The sequence below is a fragment of the Myxocyprinus asiaticus genome, chromosome 18, assembly GCF_019703515.2.
Source record: "Myxocyprinus asiaticus isolate MX2 ecotype Aquarium Trade chromosome 18, UBuf_Myxa_2, whole genome shotgun sequence".
In the NCBI taxonomy this organism is placed as follows: Eukaryota; Metazoa; Chordata; class Actinopteri; order Cypriniformes; family Catostomidae; genus Myxocyprinus; species Myxocyprinus asiaticus.
Window position 1 is genome coordinate 25,768,714 of NC_059361.1, and position 26,043 is coordinate 25,794,756.

General features: G+C 36.3%; 3 protein-coding genes across 3 annotated transcripts in view; 1 reads left to right on the plus strand and 2 right to left on the minus strand.

Annotated features, from left to right (window-relative positions):
* LOC127455991 (IQ motif-containing protein H-like) overlaps positions 1 to 7,015 on the minus strand; it is a 44,562-nt gene extending 37,547 nt beyond the window's left edge. Inside the window, exons 1-7 of the mRNA XM_051724244.1 lie at positions 6,901 to 7,015; positions 6,589 to 6,711; positions 6,313 to 6,416; positions 6,117 to 6,192; positions 5,333 to 5,452; positions 439 to 556; positions 146 to 256 (exon numbers count right to left, since the gene is read on the minus strand). Coding sequence (XP_051580204.1) covers positions 146 to 256; positions 439 to 556; positions 5,333 to 5,452; positions 6,117 to 6,192; positions 6,313 to 6,416; positions 6,589 to 6,711; positions 6,901 to 6,951 — 703 coding nt within the window. The 5' untranslated portion in view covers positions 6,952 to 7,015. The remainder of the gene's footprint in view (positions 1 to 145; positions 257 to 438; positions 557 to 5,332; positions 5,453 to 6,116; positions 6,193 to 6,312; positions 6,417 to 6,588; positions 6,712 to 6,900) is intronic.
* A 242-nt stretch (positions 7,016 to 7,257) lies between these two features.
* LOC127456006 (alpha- and gamma-adaptin-binding protein p34-like) lies at positions 7,258 to 15,719 on the plus strand. Its single transcript, XM_051724277.1, has 10 exons — positions 7,258 to 7,436; positions 9,017 to 9,207; positions 9,292 to 9,388; positions 9,585 to 9,674; positions 9,776 to 9,859; positions 9,997 to 10,076; positions 10,190 to 10,280; positions 11,106 to 11,210; positions 12,795 to 12,844; positions 12,913 to 15,719. The coding sequence occupies exons 1-10, from the start codon at positions 7,343 to 7,345 to the stop codon at positions 12,988 to 12,990; spliced, it is 960 nt and encodes a 319-aa protein (XP_051580237.1). The 5' UTR covers positions 7,258 to 7,342; the 3' UTR covers positions 12,991 to 15,719.
* Positions 13,568 to 26,043, minus strand: part of LOC127456001 (mothers against decapentaplegic homolog 3-like) — a 28,254-nt gene continuing 15,778 nt past the window's right edge. The window contains exons 7-10 of the mRNA XM_051724267.1: positions 19,768 to 19,980; positions 19,135 to 19,272; positions 18,847 to 18,991; positions 13,568 to 17,159 (exon numbers count right to left, since the gene is read on the minus strand). Of these exons, the coding sequence (XP_051580227.1) occupies positions 17,036 to 17,159; positions 18,847 to 18,991; positions 19,135 to 19,272; positions 19,768 to 19,980 (620 nt within the window). The 3' untranslated portion in view covers positions 13,568 to 17,035. The remainder of the gene's footprint in view (positions 17,160 to 18,846; positions 18,992 to 19,134; positions 19,273 to 19,767; positions 19,981 to 26,043) is intronic.

Genomic DNA, 26,043 nt, shown 5'->3' on the forward strand with positions numbered 1-26,043 from the left:
GACTGGTGGGATGCATAATACACAATAAAAATGCTGCTGTGTTTTGGATGCATACAAAGTGACTTTGAAACAAAAGTGTAACCCTCTTAACTTTAAATGTAGGCTTTAGGCTAAGTTTATAATGACATTGTGAAAACAGACTCACCCATCTTAGCTGGACCACTGTCCTCTCTCCTCTGCGAGTGGACAGCTTTAGGCTGTACTGGTGTTTGCACTAAGGAGAGGTCAGCTGCTAAGGGTAGCAGCCCTGCAATGCCTGAAAGGCCAAACAAGACTTATTACAATTTGTAAAGAGGGTATGCACACTTAAATTTCTGAATTTATAACAGCATCTTATTACTCCTGAACACACAATAAGATGAGCTCACAAAGAGATGAATAAATGCAAAGTATGTATACATGATTTGAGAAGTGTAAGAGATTTACTCAGGACAATACCTGCATTTGTATCATCTTCAGTCGGTGGTGGTTTGGGGTATAGGTGTTTAGGCAGACTCCCATGTACTACAGCTAAACTCCCCACCGTGGGGCCAGTGACCACTCTCTGAGTCCCTACCTAGAAAGGCAAGATAAACAGTACGTTTTTATTAAATAAATGTATGTAAGTAACCCCTGTGGCACACCTAAGCTTGAATGTAGTCATTTAAAGCTTGTACAGACTAAGTAATGGGCATGTCTTCAAAAGGCAATAAAACATTGTCCAAACATGGAGAAATTACTGAGCCCCGAATAATAGCTCTAAGGTCAGAGGTTTTGTATTGGAAGTGACAGAACAAAGGGTGTTAACCAACTGCCCTATCTCACTGGGGCAAAAAGACATGCCTGCAGGCTTTAAAGCCACCATTCAACTAATGCTAGAAGAAGAAGAAGAGAGAGAGAGGGAACACATTTCACTCAATAACTTGCTCATAGAGAATGCTATTAGCTTCGGGTCAATGACCAGAATTTTCCCTCCAAACAAAACTTTGTTGTAAAAGGCTTTGACGACTATCCATTAATCAGGCTGGTGGCAGCTTGTAGTTGTCAAGAAATATGGTTTGTCTTTCTCTATGTTCTGTTGGCTGTAGCAAATCACAAGCGCATGCACATTTGTGAGAGAGCGTGGTGATGTTGTGTGATTACAACCAACAGATTTTCCGCATTCATTAAAATAAAGCTGGAGCTCAAATACAGGCAGTTAATGACATTGTAAACTGGCCAATAAGCCCCCTTCCCTCGAGCAATCAATCACATACTGGCAATGCTTTCTGGATACTTTGAGCCAGCTCCATTTATTTGTCTCGTACCTTCTCTCAAGTGAACAGCTGTTTAAAATATTCTAGAATTAAATTCCAGCAGAGCAAAATGCTCGTACCTCCTCATTATCATATAATGGTTCATAAATCAAATGCAAGGCTTGTTCCACATTAATCCAAACAGAAATAACGCAATTATCAGGATTTTTGTAATAGTCCTAAAGCGACTCATATAATTCGTCATTAATTTTAACAACTATCATTTTGATATAACAGGTACAACAAGTGGATGATTCTCATGCAAACTGTCAAAGAAATTGCCCTGGTCCTATTTCACTCCAAAATCAAAAGAAACAAAAAATAAATTATATTTTGCATATAGAAAATTAAGCCTATTTTTAGGGTCATTAAAATTTTTTACATTCTTTTATTTTTATGACATTTATGCACATATTATCCCCAATACATATTGATATATTATTTATAAATAATATAAATTATATATTATTTAAAGTGCTATAGTATTTATGCATCATAGAAGTACTCATATAATAGTAGCACATATTAGTTAATTTTAAAAATCATTGTAAAGAAAAATAATTATTATTTTTTATGGTAAAACAGAAATGAGAACTAGGGGATAAAATGTGCATTAAGTCTCCTGAAAATGGTCTTTAAATAAACAATAAAAAAATAAATAATCAAACATGTTAAAGTTCACCCAAAAATTTAAATTCTCTCATCATTTACTCACCCTCATGGCTTCCCAGATGAGTATGAATTTCTTTCTTCTGCTGAACACAAACAAAGACTTTTAGAAGAATATCTCAGCTCTGTAGGTCCATGCAATGCAAGCAAATGGTTACCACAACTCCAAAAGCTCCAAAAAGGAGATAAAGGCAGCATAAAAGTAATCTATAAGACTCCATTGGTTTAATCAATGTATTCTGAAGTGATCCAGTTGGTTTTAACTCCTTTTTCACTGAACATCTTGCCATTACAGTCTTTAGGCTTGCCAAGGAGACTGCTGTCAAGATGTACAGTGAAAAAAGGATTTTGGTCTGTTCTCACCCAAAACCAACTGGATCACTTCAAATGACATTGATTAAACCACTGGAGTCTTATGGAGTCTTTTATGCTGACTTTATCTCCTTTTTGGAGCCATTTACTTGCATTATATGGAGTTACAGAGCTGAGATATTTTTCTAAAAATCTTTGTTTGTGTTCTGCAGAAGAAATACAATCATACACATCTGGGATGGCATGTTGGTGAGCAAATGATGAGAGAATTTTCATTTTTGGGTGAACTATCCCTTTAATGATCCAAAATGTAGGTTTCATTTTCTTTTTGAAAAATACAATTTCTTATTTATTTATTTTTATTATTTATTTGGGGTTATATATGACCAGGAAATTTTCTTGACAGGTTTTCTTGCTGTTTCCTTGACCCCAGTCACTGATTAAATGTTAATTAGTCTTTGCGTAAAGACCTAACCTGAGCACACAGTCACATCAAAAGAAAAAGAGGCCAATAAAGTCATGTTATCTACAGAAAATTTGCAGCCTATTAAAACCAAGAACTTATTTGTTATAGAAAAGCACAGATCTTATGCAATGAGTATGATATACATTAATCATAACACAAAATAGCATCAGCAAAGCTATAGGTCAGTCATTGTCCTCTGAATATAAAGGAGAACACACTGAGAGTTTGTCAAGCTGTGGGCACATGCCAGACAGAGCACTACTGTACTCTCTTTATCCTGCTGTTCCAAACTCTCCCGCTGATGGTCTCTGGCCTGTCTGTTGTGACAGGCCACCAGCACCGGCCAGGTGTTTTTGGAGGGGTTTGGGGGCTTACAGCTGTCTAAGTGGTACAGGGGGACATTTAAAAAAAAAATTAACCACAGAGTGTGAGCTCCTTCAGAGGAGAACTAGCCAACAGCACAGAGGTATAGATGCAGTAGGCAGAGCGCCAGTGTGTGCCAGTTGGGTAAGACATGGCTGTCTTATTGGCATGCGGGAACAGATACCAGTGCCTGTCCTGAGACAGCTGTAAAGCAGCAACCCATACAACTGCAATCAGGCGGTGGCCATCCTCTGAAGAATGCTGATGTGCCGCAATCTGCGTCTGTCCGCTTTCGGCAGCCAAGTCTCATACTTTCCTCTCAACAACATGACAGCCTCCTCACAAGTGACAGGCAGAGGATGCAGGAGATAGAGGAAAGCAGAAAGCAGTATGGGGGGAAGAACAGAGCACCAAAACAAATGGTGACCTTTAGAAAGATTAATTTGTTTACCAACAAACAGATTTAGCTGTCAGTGCCAAACCAGGTGACCTTCAAATCCGCACCTCCTGTCTGAAAGCAAAGTGACTAGAGTCATCTATTATTATACGCCAATCCCATAATTTTTTTTCACAAGGCTCATGTGACAGACGCTGGCATTAAGGCATCAGTCAATGCTGGGCACAATATAATAAACACTGTCAATAAACCTTAATCGTAATTGCTGCTGATTTCTAATGAAAGCACACATGTAGGGTTTTGTTCTAACTGGTTCTAACTGGGGGGTCGCTGCCTTAATATGGGCCAAAGGTCTGTTCTGATAGGTTTGTGGACTGCAAAAGAAAAACAATGCTAAATGCAAATAATAAAATGCAACTAAACACAAATTTATGTATATTCAGGATATCAAAATAACTAATTTTATTTTAACTTTTAAAAAGGAGAAAATGCTCTCCATATCTTCTGTTGTTGATCAAAGGCTGTGCATACAATCAAGTTTTATGGTATTTGGGCACACATTTACATTTACCACGCAAATTCTAATGTGGACAGGCTGCGAGACATCCCCTCAAATCATGAAGAAAATAACACTAAGTAAAAGAAGATATGTCTCAGACTACATTAAATATGGGTTCACTTGTGGATAAACATGGTCTGTGCTGACCAGTGTTGGGTAAGTTACTCAAAAATAGTAATCCCCTACAAATTACTATTTACTTATCTAAAACTGTAATCAGATTACTTTACTGATCACTGCAAATTACTCTGATTTTAAGTTACTGTATAAAATAATTTTCAGAGTATAGTTTGTTTTCTGCTCTATGAATTCAAAATAGCGTCTATATATCCTCCTTGTCGCTGTCCCTTCAGCTGTCACAGAAACACAGGTACACCTACATATGAACATTGTAAATGGTTTCTATATAAATAATATTATTTTAGAAATATGTGTTACCCAAGTGATGCACTTAAAGGTGCATACTTTTTAAATTTATAGTAATTTTGAAACATATGCGTAAAATCATGACTACTCATGTGAGATGAAGAGTCAGTCATATCAGTAACCTTATAAAAGCTCTTTTGTTTTACATGGGGCAGGGGCACCTCATGGGGCAGCCATGTTTGCATCACATGACCAGATGAATATTACTCGCTTAATCTCAGTAACTGCCCTGTTATTGGACAGTTTCACTCATGGATTAAATTAATTAATGCTTACTGTGCATAGTGTATTTCTACAATGGCATTGGTAACTGAAAACTACTGTGTTTGAATGATGCAGCATCCAGGCCACTAGGTGTCAGTGTAAGCCAATGTAAGCCACTTTGAAATACTTCAAAAAATTACTAAGTGCCCCTTTAAAAGTTATTAACTTTAAAAGTAAGTAACTGTAATGTGATTACAATATTTTAAAATGTAATGCATTACACTAACTTTTGACTACAAAAGTAATTAGATTACAGTAACTAATTACTTTTTAATCAGATTACACCCAACACTGGTGCTGGACACAATGTTTTTTGTGCTGAGAATTATTGACTACCTGTGTAAATCATAGTAGTGTTTGATTTTAAGGAAACTTTTGTTTACAATTTTACTGTGCTGACTTGAGTTGCCACTTGATGTCCTATGTAAAATGTTTGTCTTGAAGCAAAACCGGTTCAAAAATACTGTACTATAGCATTTTTAAAATTATTGAACTGGTTTTATTTAGCAAATGAGTAAATGGAAACATGGACAAAATACTTAGAAAATTATACCTACTTATGTTTATACTTCAAATAAAAATTATATATTTTAGAAACTCACAGTAGCCCCAGTTCTCTTGTGCAGGTGAGGTAGCTGAATCCCAAAATTGTGGTGCACAAGCTCCTTGTTCTTTGGGTGAAATGGGTTATTCAGCAAACGCATGGTAAATGCTGACTTGTGCTGTTGGGAAGATAGATTACAGAATAGAAATCTCTTAAAGGGATAGTTCACCCCAAAATGAAAATGATCTCATTATTTAGTCACCCTCATGCCATCCCAGATGAGTATGGCTTTCTTTCTTCTGCTGAACAAAAACAAAGATATTTAGAAGAATATCTCAGTTCTGTAGGTCCACGCAATGCATGTTTTTACCATAAATTCTCCTCTCTGCCCAGTAAGTGGCGATGTGCACAAATTATGCAAATCACCAAAAACAAAAGAAGAAGAATGTGAAAGTGGAGATTTACAGTAAAAAAATAAATAAAATACTTAAATATTGATCTGTTTCTCAACCACACTTATATCACTTCTGAAGATATTAATTTAACCACTGGAGTCAAATGGATTCCTTTGATGCTGCCTTTGTGCATTTTGGAGCTTCAAAATGTTGGTACTTGTTCACTTGCATTGTATGGACCTACAGAGCTAAAATATTCTTCTAAAAACCTTTTTTGTGTTTTGCAGAAGAAAGAAAATCATACACATCTTGGGTGGCATGAGAGTGAGTAAATGAGAGAATTTTAATTTTGGGGTGAACTACCCCTTTAATGTTAAATATATCCAAATCTGTAGTATTTATATACAGTAGTAAGTAGCTGGATGTAGTGAGCATGAGAATGCAAACCTTTCCCCCCGGGGATGCTCCAGAAATCTGGCTTTTCTGAGGATGTGCACTTGGTATTGTCTCGTATGGTGGCTGCCTAAAAGAAATGTTAAAGATATAGATTTTATGATTTTACAGTCTAAAAAAATAATAATTAAAAACTGCTAACGATTTATGGAATATTTGTTTGTTTATATGGGTAGGAGTTTTGAAATACCATTTAACAAGCTTGGCAGTGGCAGTCTTCTTTTCAGGCTCTTTGATACACGGTAGAGTCAAAACCTGATTATTAATGGTTTTTAGATACTCTTCTGCATGTCTCTATGAAACAAAAAAAACAAAAAGCATATTACCAACAATCCTACTTTTACACTCCACACTTACATGTTCACATCTGTTTGTGTGCAGACTGTTTTATTGCATAAATCTTACAAGCTAAAGAGTCAGACATATTTAGCAGAATCAAGTTGTCATAGAATGGAATTTTATGTACCCTTATTCCATTTTCTGTCCTGCTGATGGCTTCATCCAGAGCTTGAATATCCACAATTCCCCCATTATCTTGCACAGTCATGCAAACAAGACTCTTTTTCAGTTGTCTCAAATCATCTTGCACCTAAAACACAAGAAAAACGTAAAATTAATCCATACTGTAAATGCATGCTATTATATCATGTATAACTAAATAATGTAGCCAGCATACTTTAACAGCTTAACGTAGGCTTATAGCCCTATTTAACATTGCAACAGTTGTAGTCAAGTTTTGTTGTAGCCATTATATTTTACTTGAATAACAGCAAATTACCTGTACTAAAATATGCCCAACCTCATCTCTATTTTTAAGGACGTCCGCCATTTCTCAACTAGATAACGCCTGCAAATTTTCAGGTCACATTTTAAACTTTTTTCTTTGCTCGTTGTCTCGCTTCGTTACAAGTCTAAACAATGGTCTGGCCGTAACTATGACAACACGACGCTTATGACGCTCCAGTCTCTGTGAGGAAAATGGACCAGGCCAGCATTATTTTTATTTTAGTACTATTATTATTTTATTTTATTTTATTTTATTGCAATTGTGTGTATCACTAAATTAAATGTGCTTTGCTTTAACTGGTACATTTTAGATTTTAATATGTTCCGTTTGCACGCGCAGACACGGAAGTAGGTCAGAGGTGACAGGTTTTTTTTTTAGAGGAGGTTGACAGCTGTTGCTAACTCACATTATTAGGTGTTTTAAAGCTCAAAATATGGCCGACGATCAAGGCGATGATGTACCTCCTCTGCCTTGTGTATGTGTCACAAGTTGTGCTTCCAGCTTTAAAGAAGAGGAGCTCATCAGACGTGAGTAAAAGGGAGGAAATGTCTCCCAAGCTAGTTAGCTTAGCAGCTATGCTAACGCTAGCTGTCAACAAGAAACATCCATCGTTTCCTTATTACAGATCAAAATGTGTAGCAAGGACTGCTTGATTATTAATTAAAGCGTACATTAATGCATGTATACGGTAGCATAACATAACGGTTGTAAAAAGTACATGTATTGGACGTGCCATTTCAGTCTCTGAAGTCTGCATCTGGCTTTTTGCTGACTTCGTGGTACATGACAGTGTTTTATAAAAGCTCATTTGATGTCTCTACACTCAAGGGTGTAGATTCCAGAGGGGATGGGGGGAAGGTAATATTCAAAACAAGCAAGTACAGCCCCCCTGTATTTGTACCATGATCAATGGAAACATGTAAATGCTTCACGTTGCAACCCCCCAATGTTCAAGACAGAACTACGCCATTGTATACACTATTGTCTCTGGTTTTCTACCAGCATTTGGTGTCAAAGTCAAACGTTCGGTTGTCTGCTTGCAGCATTAGGATGATTGACAATACATGGTGCCACTGAGTCCCGTTTATAAGTGAATTAACTGGGCTTTAGTTTTATAGTATATTTGTCGTGATTTGGAGAAAAAGTCGTGATTCACGAACTGTATTAAAAACGAAGCTTTTGTTGTAACTTGTAAAGTTTGTGGGTTTGTACTTACAAAAGGTTTGTGGTGTGTTGGTATAATTACAGCTCAGTGTCCTGCAGGCGGCAGTATTGAGCTAGAATTAAATTTATCATGCTTAGTTTAGTTGCTATGTTATCGCTGCATGTGGTTAAAGGGATAGTTCACCCAAAAATGAAATTTCTCTCATTATTTATTCACCATCATGCCATCCTAGAAGTGTATGACTTTCTTTCTTCTGCAGAACACAAAATGAAGATTTTTAGAAGAATATCTCAGCTCTGTAGGTCCATACAATGCAAGTGAATGGTGACCAAAGCTTTGAAGTTCCAAAAAGCACATAAATGCAGCATAAATGTTATCCATAAGACTCCAGTGGTTTAATCCATGTCTTCTGAAGCGATCCTGTCAGTTTTGGGTCAGAACAGGCCAAAATGTAACTCATTTTTAACTATACATCTTGTCATTGCAGTATCTAGGCATGATCATGATTTCAAGCTCTATTACACTTCCTAGTGCTTGACGCATGCGAAGAGTTCTAGATGGCGCTATAGGAAGTGTAATCGATCTTGAAATTATTATTGCCAAGGAGACTGCTGATGTCAAGATTTTTTTGGTGAAAAATTAGTTATATTTTGGTCTGTTCACACCCAAAACCACTGGAGTCTTATGGATTACTTTCATGATGCATTTGTGTGTTTTTCGGAGCTTCAAAATTTCGGCACCCATTCACTTGCATTGTATGGACCTGCAGACCTGAAATATTCTTCTAAAAATCTTTGTGTTCAGCAGAAGAAAGTCATACGCATATGAGATGGCATGAGAGTGAGTAAATTATTAGAGAATTGTCATCTTTAGATGAACTATCCCTTTAATCAAATACACCCCTTGACCCTTGAGTTTTTTTTTTTTTTTTTTTTTCCCCAGAGATCTTGGGGACGGAATCACTACCACAAGCTACCAAAATAGAGGAAGGAGTTTCTTGGTATCCATGGACAATAAACAACAAGTACTACATAGCAAATGTCAGCCTATGTGTTGTTCCAAGTACATTTGACATGAATGCAGAGGTTGCCCGGTCTATGCAAGCTTTCATTGTTTACTTTGACAGCAAAACTGTGAGTGATTGACATATTAATCATTTTAGAAATGTGCCATTCAGTGTGTGTAGGCCTCCATTCAATTCTGTTTTTGCATTTCAGAAAGAAAGCCTTAGTAATGTGAATTCCTGGTTATCAATAGTGGAGGAACTGGCTCCAGAAGTGTTGATCCTAGTGTGTGACCATGTGTGTGACAGTGGTAAGTGGCTTGCAGCCTCACTGTGATACTTATGTGAAGTGAAATACAGTAATAATGTTTATTCCAGGTGAATTAGAGTATTTATCATCTTGGGTAAGAAGGCAGGTCCAGGATTTAAGGCATAAATCATTTCCTCTTTGTGGCTATTGGTTTATGCAGTGTCATAGCTGAGTTTGGTGTTAATATGCTGTTTTAGGTGTTGGCAGACATGAGGCCCAGCAATGGTGTCTGGCACACACATTTGAATTAGTGGAGCTCAACCCTCAAGATCTTCCTGATGAGGATGGTGAGAGAGAAGACACACTTTAGTCATGTTTATGCACACAAATGGTTTCATATACAAACATGTGTCTCTCATCTACTTTGTGTACCTTTCCCACCCCACAGATGACTTCCCAGAGTCCACCGGAGTAAAACGAATTGTGCAAGCTCTCAACGCCAACGTGTGGACCAGTGTCGAGATGAAAGATGGTGAGATTTGATTGTCAAAAATTCAAAATGCACAAAGCTGTCTACAAGAAATCATGTTGGTCGAAGAATAGTGACTATTTCTAAATAATGTTGATAATTTCTCCCTTTTGTACTGTTTGTCATTTATTCCCCTTCAGAACACAGTCAGGGATTTGGTCTAATGAGCAGCCTGGTTGCCTCTCGTCACAACAACCCACGACCCAGTCAAGAGACACTGGTGAGACATCTATAGATGAACATTATTTAATTAACGTTGGAGTCAGCTGGTCATCTCATAACAGTATCTTTGAAATGGATTATATATTTTTTTTGTTTCTTTTTTGTTATTAGTCCTGTAATTCCCCATCCAATAGTACAAATGAAGGCACTGAGAGCCAAAGAGCAGAGAATAACCAAAATAATACAGTAGATACAACAGTTGGTAAGTGCTTTGTGTTTGAAGAAGGTTATCTGACTTTGTAATATATTTAAAGGGATAGTTCACCCAAAAATGAAAATTCTCTTATCATTTACTCACCCTCATGCCATCCCAGATGTGTAAGTCTTTCTTTCTTTTGCTGAACATAAACAAAGGTTTTTAGAAAAATACCTCAGCTCTGAAGGTAAGTGAATGGTGACCAGACATTTCAAGCTCCAAAAATCACATAAAGGCAGCATAATAGTAATTCAGAAGACTCCAGTGGTTAAATCCACATCGTCAGAAGCTATATGATAGGTGTGGGTGAGAAACAGATCAATATTTAAGTCCATTTTTACTATAAATCTCCAATTTTACTTTCAGAATGTGAAAGTAAAATTGGAGATTTATAGTAAAAATGGACTTAAATATTGATCTGTTTTTCACCCAAAGTCATTGCATCGCTCAGAAGACATACTGTAAATTTAGAACTTCAAAGGTCTGGTCACCATTTACTTGCATTGTATGGCCCTACAGAGCTGAAATATTCTTCTAAAAATTTTTGTTTGTGTTCTGCAGAAGTAAGTTATACACATGTGAGATGGCATGAGGGTGAGTAAATGATGAAATAACGTTCATTTTTGGGTGAACTATCCCTTTAGATTCATTTGAAAAAAAGGTGCAAATGGCATTTGTTTTAAGCATCTGATGACATAAAATTTAAAGGACAAATGGCATTGGTCAGTTAGGAAGAAGCTTCCATTTTTAGCACATACTAGGTAGTTGAATAAAAAAAAAACCCTACTCGAGTACACTCTTTACTAATATTCTTACCAATCTGTCACATAGATCCCATGATTGACATAGACATCCAAGAGTTGGCTAATCTCACAGCTGGAGATGCAGATGTGGAGAATTTTGAACGGCTGTTTACAAAATTGAAAGAGATGAAAGGTAAAAGAGGACTGTGGTATTCCCTTGTTAATTTGCTAAAAACATTAAAGGGATAGTTCACCCAAAATGGAAAATTCTATCATCATTTAAAGGGGTATTCATTAGTTCTCTTGCTAGCCTTAGCATTGCTCTTCTCCGTGTACTTTAAGTACCCATACGACAGTAGTGTTAGACACTGTACTGCCATCTATCAATGTGGATAAGCATGATCGTCTCTGCTGCCCCATCAGCTTTGGAATATCATTTGCATCTGGAAAATGTCGGAGTTTGAGGTTATTTTTTACTACTATAATTGCTTTCCCTAAAAACAAACATCTACTGTCTACATTTCATGTTATTTCTAAAGACAGTTATTACCTTTATTAGAGAACTGCTTAGCTTGAAATAAACCTGTTATCTAGCAATACAGAATGTTATGGTAAAGGAAAGATTAGAATTGATTTTGATGATCAAATAGCATGTCCATGAACACTGTATTTGAAGAACTCCTTTTGTTTCCAAGCAAACCAATGTCATGGTTTACTCAAAATCCACAACATTCGCTGTGCCAAGCTACTAAACGAATGAAGACGTATGCCATTTCATAGAGGTGGAGGTAGATGGGCCCCCCTTACTATAGCTGTGATAACAAAGAAAATAAAATGACACGTTGCATTTGAAAACACAGCTGAAAACTGTCCATTACTAACATACGTTGACTACACATGTAATTTAAAAAAGTTTGAGGGAAACTTGTATGAGTTTTCTGCAAATTCCACTGATACTATTTTAGAGAGTGGTCTAAACAATTAATAATGTCTTACCTGTCCAACAAAAAAGAAGCAACATTGGCATCACTACTCATGTTTTTTTTTCATCATTAAATCTTTCCACCTTGTGTATGCCATACCGATGTTTACTCTAGTTTTTTGCCTTTGTCGGTCTTTCTGTCTTCTTGCTTCTGACTTTTTCGCTTCTTCGGCAGTACAGTGACTGAGTCTCCTGTTGTCTCTGCTTCTAAAGCATGTAATAATAAGTATGTTCCATTGTATTCTTTTCGCTCTTCACATCACCAAACAACACTGCGCTAAGCATAGCCAAGCGAATCTACATAGGCGGCAGCCAATGAGCGTGAGGATTTTCTTCTTCGATGTTTAGTGAAACACAGCGGGTCGTATCATTTCAACATGGCGAAACACAATTAAGGGGTGACCAGCACCATGTATAATAAAACACTTTTTATAGAAAACTATTGAGTAAAGATTCATCTCATGTGAGTGTACACCATTCAGATCACTCTTCACAAAAACATAATTCATTTGTTAATGTGTAAAACTTTTTAAATTGGCCCCAAATTACTGAATGCACCTTAAATTACTATCTTGTTCTTCCAAACTTGTATGGTCTTTTTTTTCTTTTCTTGTGGAACACAAAAAGAGATGTTAGGCAGAATGTTGGCCTCAGTCACCATTCACTTCAGTTGTAACTTTTCTTTATACAATGAAAGTGAATAGTGACTGAGGCTAACATTCTGACACCAAACCTGTTTCTTTACATATAATAGTCTTAGCTGTATCTTTAAATACAGTTATCTCTTTGTTGTAGACAAGGCCTCCTCCTTGCCACATGAACAGAGGAAAGTACATGCTGAAAAGGTAATATACCTTTCACTCATTAACATTTGTAATTCTGAACCGCTGACAAATAATTCACCCTCAATCAGGTTGCTAAAGCATTCTGGATGGCCATTGGTGGAGACCAGGATGAGATTGACGGCTTGTCATCAGGGGAGGAGAGTTAAGGCCAAAGTGTCTCTTAACCAGCTTCCATTGTTGATACTCAGCCCATCCTTGAACCCCCAGTCATTCCAGTTGTGCCCAGCCCAGTCCTGCCCCGCCAGAAACCAAGATTCGACCACAGGAACATGCAAAGATGCAGGGAGAAATAAATGCAATGGAAATTTTCATGATACTGCTGTTACTGTAATTACAACACCCAAAACGTCAATTTGGCAGTGCGCAGGGTCATTATGGGCTTTTAAAACATTATTAAATGAGAAGGATAGGAGGGGTTGCAGTGGGCAAGATTATATAGTTTTGTCTCCACTTTGGTGGTGTCGGTGCAAATCTGCAGCCCCATACATGGATAAAGCTTTATCAAGTAGAGCTTTGTGATGCAACATGTGCTAAAAGGACAAAACATTTAAAGTGGATAGATTTTAAAGGTGTTTTTCCTTATTTTTCAAGCTGTAAATCAGAATTATGCCTGAGCATGTCATTAGGTCTTCATCAATTAAAAGAATGATCTGTTGAATAAATTTGATTTTCTTTTGTTTTGTTTTAGTCAGCACTAAAAGGTTGAAATAAACATGTTCTTAATCCAGTTTAAACATTTAATTATTAAAACTTGAATAACAAAGGTCAATAAAACAATGAAAGCAATGAAACAAGTAAATGTCAGAATACATTTCAGAAAAGAAAAACAAAAGGGAAGAAAATTCAGGGCAAACAAGAACTAAGCACCAGTTTAAGAATAACTGAAAGTACTGAAACTAAGACAAAGCAAATTGTATTTACTAAAACAAGACTTTAAGAAAATAAATGGGATACTTTAAAAGCAACATCTCAACAAAAAGACAAATCTACTATAAATAAAAATCTCAACAGTTCACTGTGTGCTTTGGGCCTGTTGAAATACAGTGGAGGAACCAGCAAGGTCCATGGCACCGCTTATAACACCGGGTTAATAAAGCATCACAATGATCAGTTGTTCCAAGAAATATCAATTTGATCAGTTCTCAGACAATACAAACTGATTTTCGAAAGCTAAGCAGAAAACTTTGAGATGTGCATTGTGTATATCTAAAAATAAGCAGGGTTGGGGAGTAAAGAAATACATGTAACGGGATTACGTATTTAAAATACAAAATATAAGTAACTGTATTCCACTACAGTTACAATTTAAATCATTGGTAATTAAATACATTCAAAAAGTATTTTGATTACTGAAGAGATTACTTTGCATTTTATTGTCATTTGTTTCATTTAATATTTAGTCCTTTCAGATGGAAAACATTTATACATATAAATGATGCGATCCAAAGTGCATTTGAACAGCGGTGAAACACTTTCTTATGATGTGTTACATTCATACGAGCAGACAGAGAAGTAAGTTTGAAGTAAGTTTGGAGCAGAAGAAATAGAAATAAACCTTGTGTAAATTGTCAGCTTTACGTTAAGCTAAAATACTATTTCTAGCCATTTTACATGCACATGTTACCAGGCATGATCATATTTTTTTTTTATCAAGAAAATTCACGTTGGATCATAATTTTTTTTCCTTTCTAGTAAGACCTTTGATATTAGGGCAAAAATCATATTCTTGATGATAATTTGTTTATTGTTTTCCTGTAAAAATATCTGAAAATCCTTAAAACAAGATCATTTAGATTGATCTTGTTATAGAAACAACACTGTATAAGATATTTAGGTTTTTCAGAGAATGTATTTTTAATGTGTAATTTTGTCTTACTGTACTGGCAGAGTATTTATAGTCAAAACAAGTGAAAAAATCTACCAGTGCTGAAGAAGTAATCCAAAGTATTTAGAATACGTTACTGACCTTGAGTAATCTAACGGAATATGTGACAAATTACATTTTACAGCATGTATTCTGTAATCTGTAGTGGAATACATTTCAAAAGTAACCCTCACAACCCTGAAAATAAGGAGCCAGGTTCAGACATCACCCAATAAATTGAGAAACACACTTACTTTATGGATTGCTGATCTCTCTGTTATGAAAGGGTTAGTTCACCCAAAAATGAAAATTCTCTCATCATTTGCTCACCCTCATGCCATCCCAGATCTTTATGACTTTCTTTCTTCTGCAGAACACAAAGATTTATAGAAGAATATCTCAGATCTGTAGGTCCATACAATGCAAGTGAATGGTGGATAGACCTTTCAAGCTCCAAAAATCACAAAGGCAGCATAAAAGTAATCCATATGTTTATCTATTTCTTCTGAGGTGATGCAATCACTATGGGCAAGAAACAGATCAATATTTTGATCCTTTTGTACTATAAATCTATAAAAATGTATAGTTAAAAAGGACTTTAATATTGATCTGTTTCTCACCCACACCTATCATATCAATTCTGAAGATATGGATTTAACCACTGGAGACTTATGGATTATTTTTTATGCTGCCTTTATGTGATTTTTGGAGCTTGAAAAGTCTGGTCACTATTCACTTGCATTGTAAGGACCAACAGAGCTGAAATATTCTTCTAAAAATCTTTGTTTGTGTTCAGCAGAAGAAAGTCATAAACATCTAGGATGCCATGAGGATGAGTAAATGAGAGAGTTTAAATTTTTGGGTGAACTATCCATTTAATAGCACATCTCCAGACCATCCAATGAATCGTTGAGCTTAAAAATATTAAATCCAGTCATGAGAAGTCCAAAGCATACACATAAAATAAAAAGCCAATTTAAAGGTTTGGCTTAAAAAAAATAAAAAATAAAATCCAGCCATTACATTTCAAGTGTCCTCTTGTGAAACCAACCTTTGTACAAAACTAAAAGCATTCCAAGAGCTGCCAGCAGTACTTGCCTTCAATACTTCCATGAAAATCATAGCAATCTCCACACTAAAATACAAAAGTGTGCATTTTTACCCCCACTCAAAAATGACAGTAAAATAGTGTAGTATATATACTGTAAATGAAATGTAGATAAAGTATGAGGCTGCTTTTTCCTCTACCCATTTGTTTTAATTGGTGCTGTAACTCCTATGACAATCACATGTAGATGCGTGATAAACACTACACTAACTACACAATCTTATGTGCAATACTCTATAGGACAGCAGTAAATGTATACTTCCGCAATCTCCATTCAGTTTATTATGCTATTTATTATATTAAAAATATGTATTACAAAAAGTTTGACTTGCCTTTGCTAAGCAAAATTCAAACAGCCACCATCTTTAAGTCAAAGAAATAAAATGGCACTATCAGCTGTATTTGTCACTGACAAAATTCCTATGCTGATGACTGAGTCACTCTGTCATTGAGTTGTAAAAACAAGTGCTTTTCATTATGAAGGCCGTGCTACTGTACCTTTTTTCATTTTACACACTCAGTCCCTGCCAAAATAGGTATACAAACCTGGTCAGCGCTGACCGTGCCACACAATAAACCAATGTGTCCCGTGCAGTGCAATTTACTCAAACACAACAGGAAGCTACTATTAATGAATACTAAACAGACATGTGGTGGACAAGGCAGCCCACGACAAGCATCGAGCTTACTGCCAGCTTCAGGATGGCTACTAGGCGAACATAAAAGACCCCTTCACTGAAGGTGGTGGAAACAGAGCACTTTTTTTCTTACAGTATGTAGCATGTGAATGATAAAAGTCTTACTACCGGGCCCTTCCACAAGGATGTCTATGATTTTAAGCAATCATATATATTTATATCTTCATTGAATGCATGATACACTCTGTAATTATCTTGATAAAAAAAATTTAAAAAATAAAATAAATTCTAGAAGCATAATTCCATGTAATATTTGAATTCACAATGAGGGAAATTCCTCATTTTAAACAGTTCACACTGAGGAAATATTATCCATGAGTGTCACTGGCTGAAAGTGCTTTAACTGTGTGATCCTTATTGCTTGCAGCAAAATATTGAGATCTGTGATTGACTCTTGGGAGTCCAGCAGGGTTTTGTCTTCCCCATCCTCAGTTTTGCTCTGTTTAAATGCTGTGTCGGCATACAGCAGTGACAGAGGGTTGGTCCTGGGTGTCATTAGATGTGTGTGGATGGGGTTTTTTCTATGACACGCTGGAACACCGGAGGTTCGGAGAGCCCATTTGAGTGAGCACCTTGTCCAGCCACTGCAGGGGGCCGTTAAGATGCAGCTCTATCCAGCAGGGGGTGCTGGTCACTGTCTGCCGCCTGCAGAAGGCAGAATCTGGGTCAGCAATGTGCTACCATGCCTGCCAAGCATTTTAAGCAAACTACAGCCTGGCCAGGAATAGCCGTTTTACATAATCAAGAGCCAGCATTAGCTTCTTGTGCATTTCCGTCACAGAAAAAAAAAGTTATAAAATACCATTAGTATTCATTTTAATCCCCAGCTTTTTTTAAGTGGTTCAGATAAACAGAAAAGAACATTTAAAAAGGAATATTCCAGCTTCAAAACAAGTTAAGCTCAATTAACAGCATTTGTGGCATAATGTTGATTACCACAACAATTAATTTACTCTTATCCCTCCTTTTCTTAAAAAAAAAAAAGTTACAGTGAGGCACTTACAATGGAAGTGAATGGGGCCAATTTTTGGAGGATTTAAAGACAGAAATGTGAAGCTTATTAATTTATAAAAGCACACATTAATTCTTCTGTTAAAACTTGTGTATTATTTGAGCTGTAAAGTTGTTTAAATTGTCATTTTAACGGTCGTTTCAGGGGTTTAGGGTTTGTTGACATTACATTGTCACGGCAAGCACAGTATTCCTGTCAAACAGTGTGACTAATCTACCCTGATATGAGGCTGTGTGGAGAGCAGCACACAAAAATTAGACTGCAGTGAAGTCACAGTTCCCTGCTGTTTATATTTCAGCACAAGATGAGGTTGAGGTCTCATATTTACAACAGGGGTGGAGTCCTGCTTTTGTTTATCTCATGGAAGAAGAGGAGAGGCCACAGATGGAAATTATTTCTCATCTGATAACAGGTTAAACTTATAACAGGATAACAAGATAAAGCAACCTGAGTATAGGGCTATAAAGCAATTCAAACTAGTCCAGCTCAGATAATTAAGATCCCTTTTAGAGATATAAATAAACTATACAAGATATAATCATAATGCCCCCGCCGTGAGTTTTCATAATGTAAAGATGAGTGTCCTATAGGTGTTGAGGGGGCAAGAATGTAAGATTTTAATACAGTGTGTAAAAGATTAACATGAGTAGATTTAGAACAGTTGACAGATGTGCTGTACGTCTGACTTACTATTATAGCATGAGTGCTTATAATGTGAGGGGAATAGTAGTGTTTTGAGATGTCAAGGTGGTTGGAGATAGAAGCAGAGCTAGCTTGCAAAACCTTGTGCCAATCCTCTGTGATGTCCATAAAAAAAGTGGGCTACACTGTAAATACTACTAGTTATCTCAGATTGTATAAAAAAAATTGATTAATCAACTTAAGCTTAAGTTTTTACTAATCTTACTCATTTGAATTTAGTTACCGTGACTCTCTAAATCCTAATGTTGTTATTAATAAAAACATTTAAGTGGTCTTAAATAAACAGTACTTGAAATGTCACATTTTGGAATCATAACTCAAATATATACACACATTTTTATGTTTAGTAACGTTTATGTACAAATGTAATTTGTTTACGTTTTTTATTGTGCATGTTTTACATTTGTTTTTATTTTATTGTTCTTTTTTCTTTTACTTTCCCTGTACTTTCCTTGTAATTGAGTTTGTATTAGAAATAAAAAAAAACACATTTGCTATCCACTATTTCTATTTTCATTAAGTGACAAATAAAACATTAAAAATGTTTTAAAAGTTGTTTGTGTGTATGCTGTGTTACTGTAGCTGAGCGTGTATGTTACATGTGTCTTCTCAGCCTACCTGTACTCTGCCCCCCAACCTTTTACAAAACTCATGCGAATTGTGCACATGCGGGTCAGCTGGTACACAGCCTCAAAACCCTGATTCACTGATTGGGCCAACAGTGCAGCAAACTCTTGATTATTGAAGATCTTTAGATTACAGCCTATGAGTAAATCAGAAACACAAACATGTATGCTTGAGTGCTCCTATAGAACATAATGAGGAAGTCTGAAACTAGAACATGCAAGAGTGACTCACAGGATGTACATACACAGCCAATCAAAGTGCACCAGTGGACTGACTCACCTGGAGGAATCTTACACACCGTGGCGGGGTGCCAGCCATAACGCTGATTACAGTTTGGACTTTGGACAAAAATAGCGCTGTCGCTCAGACACTCAGCAAACACCTCACCGCCGATGTAATATAAACGTACACCTCGGCCTAGTGTTAGGGTGGGGGGTTGTCAAGGTTTTAGAATACAGAACACAAACAGTTTACATAGATTAAATGTTATTATTGTTAATGAAAACTAAACTAAAATACATTGTCATAACTCCAAGACAAATGTAAAGCTTTTAAAACCAGCCTTCATTACGCATTAAATGTTCACTGTATAGACGGCCCAGAGAAAATTAAACATATTTAAATTATATCACTTAACACATTAACTTTAGTCTCCCTAAAATCCATCCATCTTCTATAACCTATGTAGGGTGCTGGAACCTATCCCAGCTAACTCGAGACAAAGGCAAAACTGAAACTAATAAACACTGGAACAAAAGCTAAACTTTGTTTTGACAAATTGAAAATAAAATTGAAATAAGAACTAAATTAAAAAAAAGTTAACTATAATATTCCTGCAATGATTTTAAAATCAATAGATCCAGTATTTTCAGTAAAATCCGAGGAATAGTCCTAAATGTAAAGTGACTGTACCAATGTGTCTGCGTGTGAGCTCCACGGCTGTGTTGCGGTTGACGTTAGACAACAGGCCCAGACAGAAGCGCTCTGCGTTGGAGGGGTCTGTAAAGCCGTCCACGGTCAGTGACGGCTGCGAGGCATGAAAGGTCTCGCCCACACGCTGGTTCAATTCGTAGTAGGAGATGGAGCACCAGAACGCGGACTCGCAGTATGTCACCGGCTGCAGGTCTTAGACACAGAGACACACACACACACACACACACACACACACACACAAAGATGAAAGCATTGAACTAAAATAAATACTAATAAATGAGAAAAGAGCAGTAAAAGCACATTGGACTTTGGATTTTGATGTAAAATCTGTGTGTAGTGTTCACATTCACACTAAATGTATCCCTCCCCTGTCCTTTGAAATCAGCAGGCTGCCCATGTGAAATTGGTTATTTGTTTTTTCTACTTCAGACCCCCCAGTGTCTCGCTGCAGAGATAGAACATCCCAGCGACAGGATATTATTATTATTACATTACATTACCCTGGGCTGGCTGAAAATACAGAGAGGACTGAAACAAAGGCTCCTTGTATATGAGCTTTCCTCTGACAGAGCTCTGAGTCCAAAGCCTTCCAGACTATAGCCCCTGAGAGGACTGGGTTTCCCTTACTACAGTATTACACACACACACAGAGAATGTATTGTCTACAGGGTTCGTAAAGATGCTTAAAAGTTAAATTCAAGGACTTTTCAAGCACACTGTTATTTGTTTTCAAGGACTATGCTTGAGATGTCATTAAAACAAATTATTTTTGTTAATTTTAAATAAAAATATTTTAACCATACAGTTAATTTATTTTTATAAAACACCACTTATTACAAGTACAGCAATGAGCATCTTTAACTACATATTCTCATAGTAACAATTCTTGGTTCATTCATGACAAAATTGATGTGCAGTTGTAGTGTGCTCCCTTAAAACGCACTTCGCTTTCCAGCAAAAGTGAATAACTGGGTCCGTAAACAGTAGTCCATATGACTTGTGTGCTGTGTTCCATGTTTTCTAAAGTCACACAACAGATTTATGTGAGGAACTGACCGAAATTGCAAACGGGTCATTCTCAAAACATTTTGACTTTCCAACTTACAAAATATTGAAATTTTCCATTTAGTTCAGTTTTTGCCAATAAACACTGAGGGTAAATATTTTGTAACATGTTGACATTCATTTTTATTCATAAAGGACAACTTGGCTGTTGTTCTCTCTTTTATTATTTAATTTTGTTTCACGAACGAAGCAAATTAACACTAAGTTAACACTAACGAGGGTTAAATGGGGTACAACACCAAATATTTTTATGTGAAAATATGAGTTAAAATGTGAATTAATAACTTTTTGACATGCTGGTAAAAATCACTATATGCATATTTAAGCAGCCTCTGAACTTTGACCTTAATTATTTTCCACAACTTTCCACAACTAAAAAAGTTTATAAAATTGATAACACCAATGCCATGAAATCTAACACTCTTATTAAATTATTTAAATTATTAATAATAATTTTGTTTTGCTTTTCTGCACACTTGTTTGGCCTGGCACCAATGCTTTGATTAAAAATAAGTACAAAATAAATACACAAATAACTTTACATGTCATAGAAGTGGTGTACCAGATGAAGGGGACAAGGACTTTTTTCAGGCAACTAACAATTTCAAATATATTTTCTAAGAAATTTGCAAAACAGAGTCAAGTCATTTCACATCATTAAAGGTTAGGTTATAAAATTATTATTTTTAAATACAAATGTTGCTATTTGAAAGCATTTTCATGACTAAAAAAGTCAAGGGACATGACTTTGTCAACATATTTTGATATTGACCCAAATGTTATAAGAAGTAACCTATTTTGTGAGACACAAAGCTCTCTTTACACAAGGGGGTGCTAGATGGCTCACAAAACTGAATCCTCCATTGATCTGCATTCAAATCATTCAAAACGTTTTACATCTCATATAATTTTTTCACTCTGGAGAGTAAATTGTAATTAAAACTGATAGTTGCAAGGATTCATATTTGTTAAATCCACCACAGCAGTATCTATAATATATATATATATATATATATATATATATATATATATATATATATATATATATATATATATATATATATATTTTTTTTTTTTTTTTTAAATCCTCCAGTAACACTTGATTGTGATTGGCCCATTCTGAACAGCGCTGCCAAAAGAAACAGGTGCCACGTGACAGCTCCGTCTATGAGCTGTCTGCTTCAGTAGTGGTCTAGTGGTCTGTCGTCGTGTTTTTCCGAAAATAAATAAATACATTTAATTTATTAAATGATTTAAGCAATGTATTTTAAGATTTTCTATAATTCAAGAACTTTTTTAGCACCTCTTGGTAAAAATAGCTATTTTCCAGGGTTTTCCAGGACTTCAATTTGAAAAAGCCAAATTCAAGTACTTCAAGCACTTAAAGCACCTTGTACGAACCCTGCTGTCTAAAGACAGAACTAACCACCTACAACACAATGGTAGAGATGGGTCAGGGTGGTCAACTAGTCCTCAAACAACTGACTATTCGATTAGTTAGATCAAATAGTGAGTTTATCTAGAGTTTGTCAAAGTTTTTTAAGCGTTAATATTTTAGTGAAAGTGCTTTAAAGGCAATTCATTAAGAGCTGTGTGTCCTATTAGTTTAGCAGCACCCAATGGGAAAAGTTGCTTCTCTATATTTATCCTCTTTAAAGGAATAGTTCACTCAAAAGTGATTATTCTCTCATCATTTACTCACCTTTACACTATGTGCCCAATTATTAGGCAAGTGAGTATTCTGATCTTATTATTATTTCCATGCACATTTTCCAACTCCAAATCATATAAACTTGAATGCTTATTGGATTCAATCATTTTCAGGTGGTATGTATTTGTGTAATGAGGGAGGCTGTGGCGAAAGTGACTAACACCTTATATCAAGGTGTGCATAATTATTAGGCAGCTTCATTACCTCAGGTAAAATGGGCCAAAAAAGAGATTTAACTGGCACGAAAAGTCAAATATTGTTAAATGCCTTTCAGACGGATGCAACACTCTTGAAATAGCTAAACTATTGAGGCGTGATCACCGGACAATCAAACGCTTTGTTGTGAAAAGTCAACTGGGGTGCAAAAAATGCATGGAGAAGAAAAGGCGCAAATTCAAAAAATGACTTGAGAAGAATTAAACGTGAAGCTACCAGAAACCCATTATCCTCCAATGCTACCATATTCCAGAACTGCAACCTACCTGGAGTGTCCAGAAGTACAAGGTGTCAAGTGCTCAGAGACATGGCCAAGGTCAAGAAGGCTGAAACACTACCACCACTGAACATATTCACAAGTTGAAGCGTCAAGATTGGGCAAAGAAATACATGAAGACAGATTTTTCAAAGGTTTTATGGACAGATGAAATGAGAGACTCTTGATGGACCAGATGGATGGGCCCTTGGCTGGATCACTAATGGACACAGGGCACCACTTCGAGTCAGGTGCCAGCAAGGTGGAGGAGGGGTACTAGTATGGGCTGCTATCATTAAGGATGAGGTAGTTGGACCTTTTCGAGTTGAAGATGGACTGAAACTCAACTCTCAAACCTACTGCCAGTTTCTGGAAAGTACTTTCTTCAAGCAGTGGTACAGGAAGAAGTCCTCAGCATTCAAGAAGGCCATGATCTCTATGCAGGACAATGCTCCATCACATGCATCCAAGTACTCCACTGCTTGGCTAGCCAGCAAGGGCCTCAAAGATGCCCAAATAATGACTTGGCTCCCTTCCTCACCTGACTTAAATCCTACTGAGAACTTGTGGGCCCTTCTCAAATGTGAGATTTACAGTGAGGGAAGACAATACACCTCTTGGAACAGCATTTGGGAGGCTGTGGTTGCTGCTTCAGCTAAAGTTGATCGTGAACAGATCAAGAAACTGACAGACTCCATGGATGGAAGGCTCATGGCAGTTATTGAAAAGAAGGGTGGCTATATTGGTCACTGAATATTTTTGAAAGGCCAAAAATATTATTTAATTGTCATTTTGTGTTTCTTATTTGTTGCACCTACTCATAAAATTGAGAATGAACAATTGAGTTTAATAGTTGCCTAAAATTGTGCACACTTATATACTGTATATTCCCGTAAGAAAGACAAAATTATCTTTGTTAAACATTCAGGTTTGAGATTCAATAACATTTTGGATTGACTGAAAGCATTGTGTTTGTTCAAAAATAAAATTAATCCTGAGGAATACAATTTGCCTAATAATTGGACACACAGTGTATGTCGTCTCAAACTCGTATTACTTTTTTTATTCTGCGGAACACAAAGATATTTTGTCATCATATTTGGAGATATGAGGTGTTTTGTCCATTCAAGTCAATGGGGTCCAGACTTTAAGCTCCAAAAAGGACATAAAGGCAGAATAAAGGTAATCCATACAACTCGAGCGGTTTAATCCATATCTTCTGAAGCAATCAGATCGGATCAGTTTTGGGTGAGAACAGACCAAAATGTAACTCCTTTTTCACTATACTTCTTGACACCTGCAGTTTCCTTATCACGATCATTTAAAGCTTGATTACACTTCCTCTCTGAAGTTGTTAGACCCTATTGATTGTATGAATATTAATACATAAAAAAAAATTGTGTTCTGCAGAAGAAAGTAAGTCAGGTGAGTAAAAGAGTGAGTAAATCAACTCAACCTGGTAAAACTCAACCTGTCTTTCCAGCCAACCCTGCTGTTGAGCAAAACATCAGTGTTTAGCTGTTTTGTAAGTCTTTTTGGATAAAAGCATCTGCTAAATGAATAAATGTAAATATAAATGTAAATGATGAGAGAATTATCATTTTTGGGTGAACAACAATAAATATAGAGATATTTGTTGTTGGACTTCAAATTTGCTGCTATGAACAATGTTTCCATTCAAATGCATAAATTGTAGGTTTTTTGTCAGGACTATGATAGTTTTGAAAGGTTAAAGTTATTTAGACTATTTATTTGATTAATATCTGTCAGTTAACCCACTGAAGGGTGGTGCTTTGAATCCATATATTCCTAAGGAAACACATTTGATCTATGTCTACTGTGCATGACCCTAAACCAGCCATATATACATGGCTTCCTAAAGACTTCAAAGCTGTTCAGACAACCTACTGACGAGTCGATTTTGAAAGTATGCAGTTTTGCAAATCCCTACATCATATACATATACCCAATAGTTATTTGGTCATATGATCCAGACAGATGATAAAACACCCAATTTTAGGGTAAAAAAAAAAAAAATATATATATATATATATATATATATATATATATATCTTTTGAGAAAATGTCTTCACCTTTCTCAGCCCCAAGCAATTGTATGCTCTAATGAGGACACTAAGGGATGCTGGTGGCATTACTCATCTGCTTTACTGGTAGTGACTCACCCCAGTGTTTTCTCATGGGCTCAGGGAAGCAGACTTCCGCTCTCAGTAATCACAGAAAGCAGGGTCAGGCAAGGCCACGTTATGGAGATAATATGCCAGAGATAATCCAGACAGATTAAAGCCAGACCTCACAATGGGGTGGAGAGTCCCCATCTCATGATGTACTTATAGAAATCAGACTGACTCCTATCACAACAAACACCTCAGTTTTGAGGGAAATTATTGTTTTCAAGGTATAAACCAAACTACAGCCAGATGTAAACGGGACAGATTCAGACCTTAAGCTTGTTTGATTTGTTCTGAAACAGGTGCAACAATTGTTACAATGTTGCACTTTTTTCTTAGTTCAGTTCGCTTTCACAAGGCAACATTTCAAAACGGACAAAAATTGTGTAAATAAAAGCCACATCTGAACAAACTGTCCCCTCATTGGTCAGAATGTTTGTGCGCTGTTCAGGGATTTAGCGGTCAATATAGCGGTTTAAATGATATTGATGTAAAAATGTGTCAACCGGTACAAATTTTCAAGTATTGTTTATGTCACCGTCGCAGGATACGGAATGCACAATCCAATCAAAGGTTCTGCTACAAATAAATATTATCCATCACAAAGTTGTAACATTTCCGTCATGGTTATTCTAATCCGTCATTAGTAACTTTTGCATCAATTCTGCATTAAAAGAGCCTGTTCTTATGGTCACAGAGATCTTTCTCTCTCTCTCTCACGCACACACAAATGCACACACATCAAACAGTAAAAACAGTGAAGCCATGTAAAGATGGTTAAAATGAAAACTGATGTGGTAGTTCTATATCATGCCTCC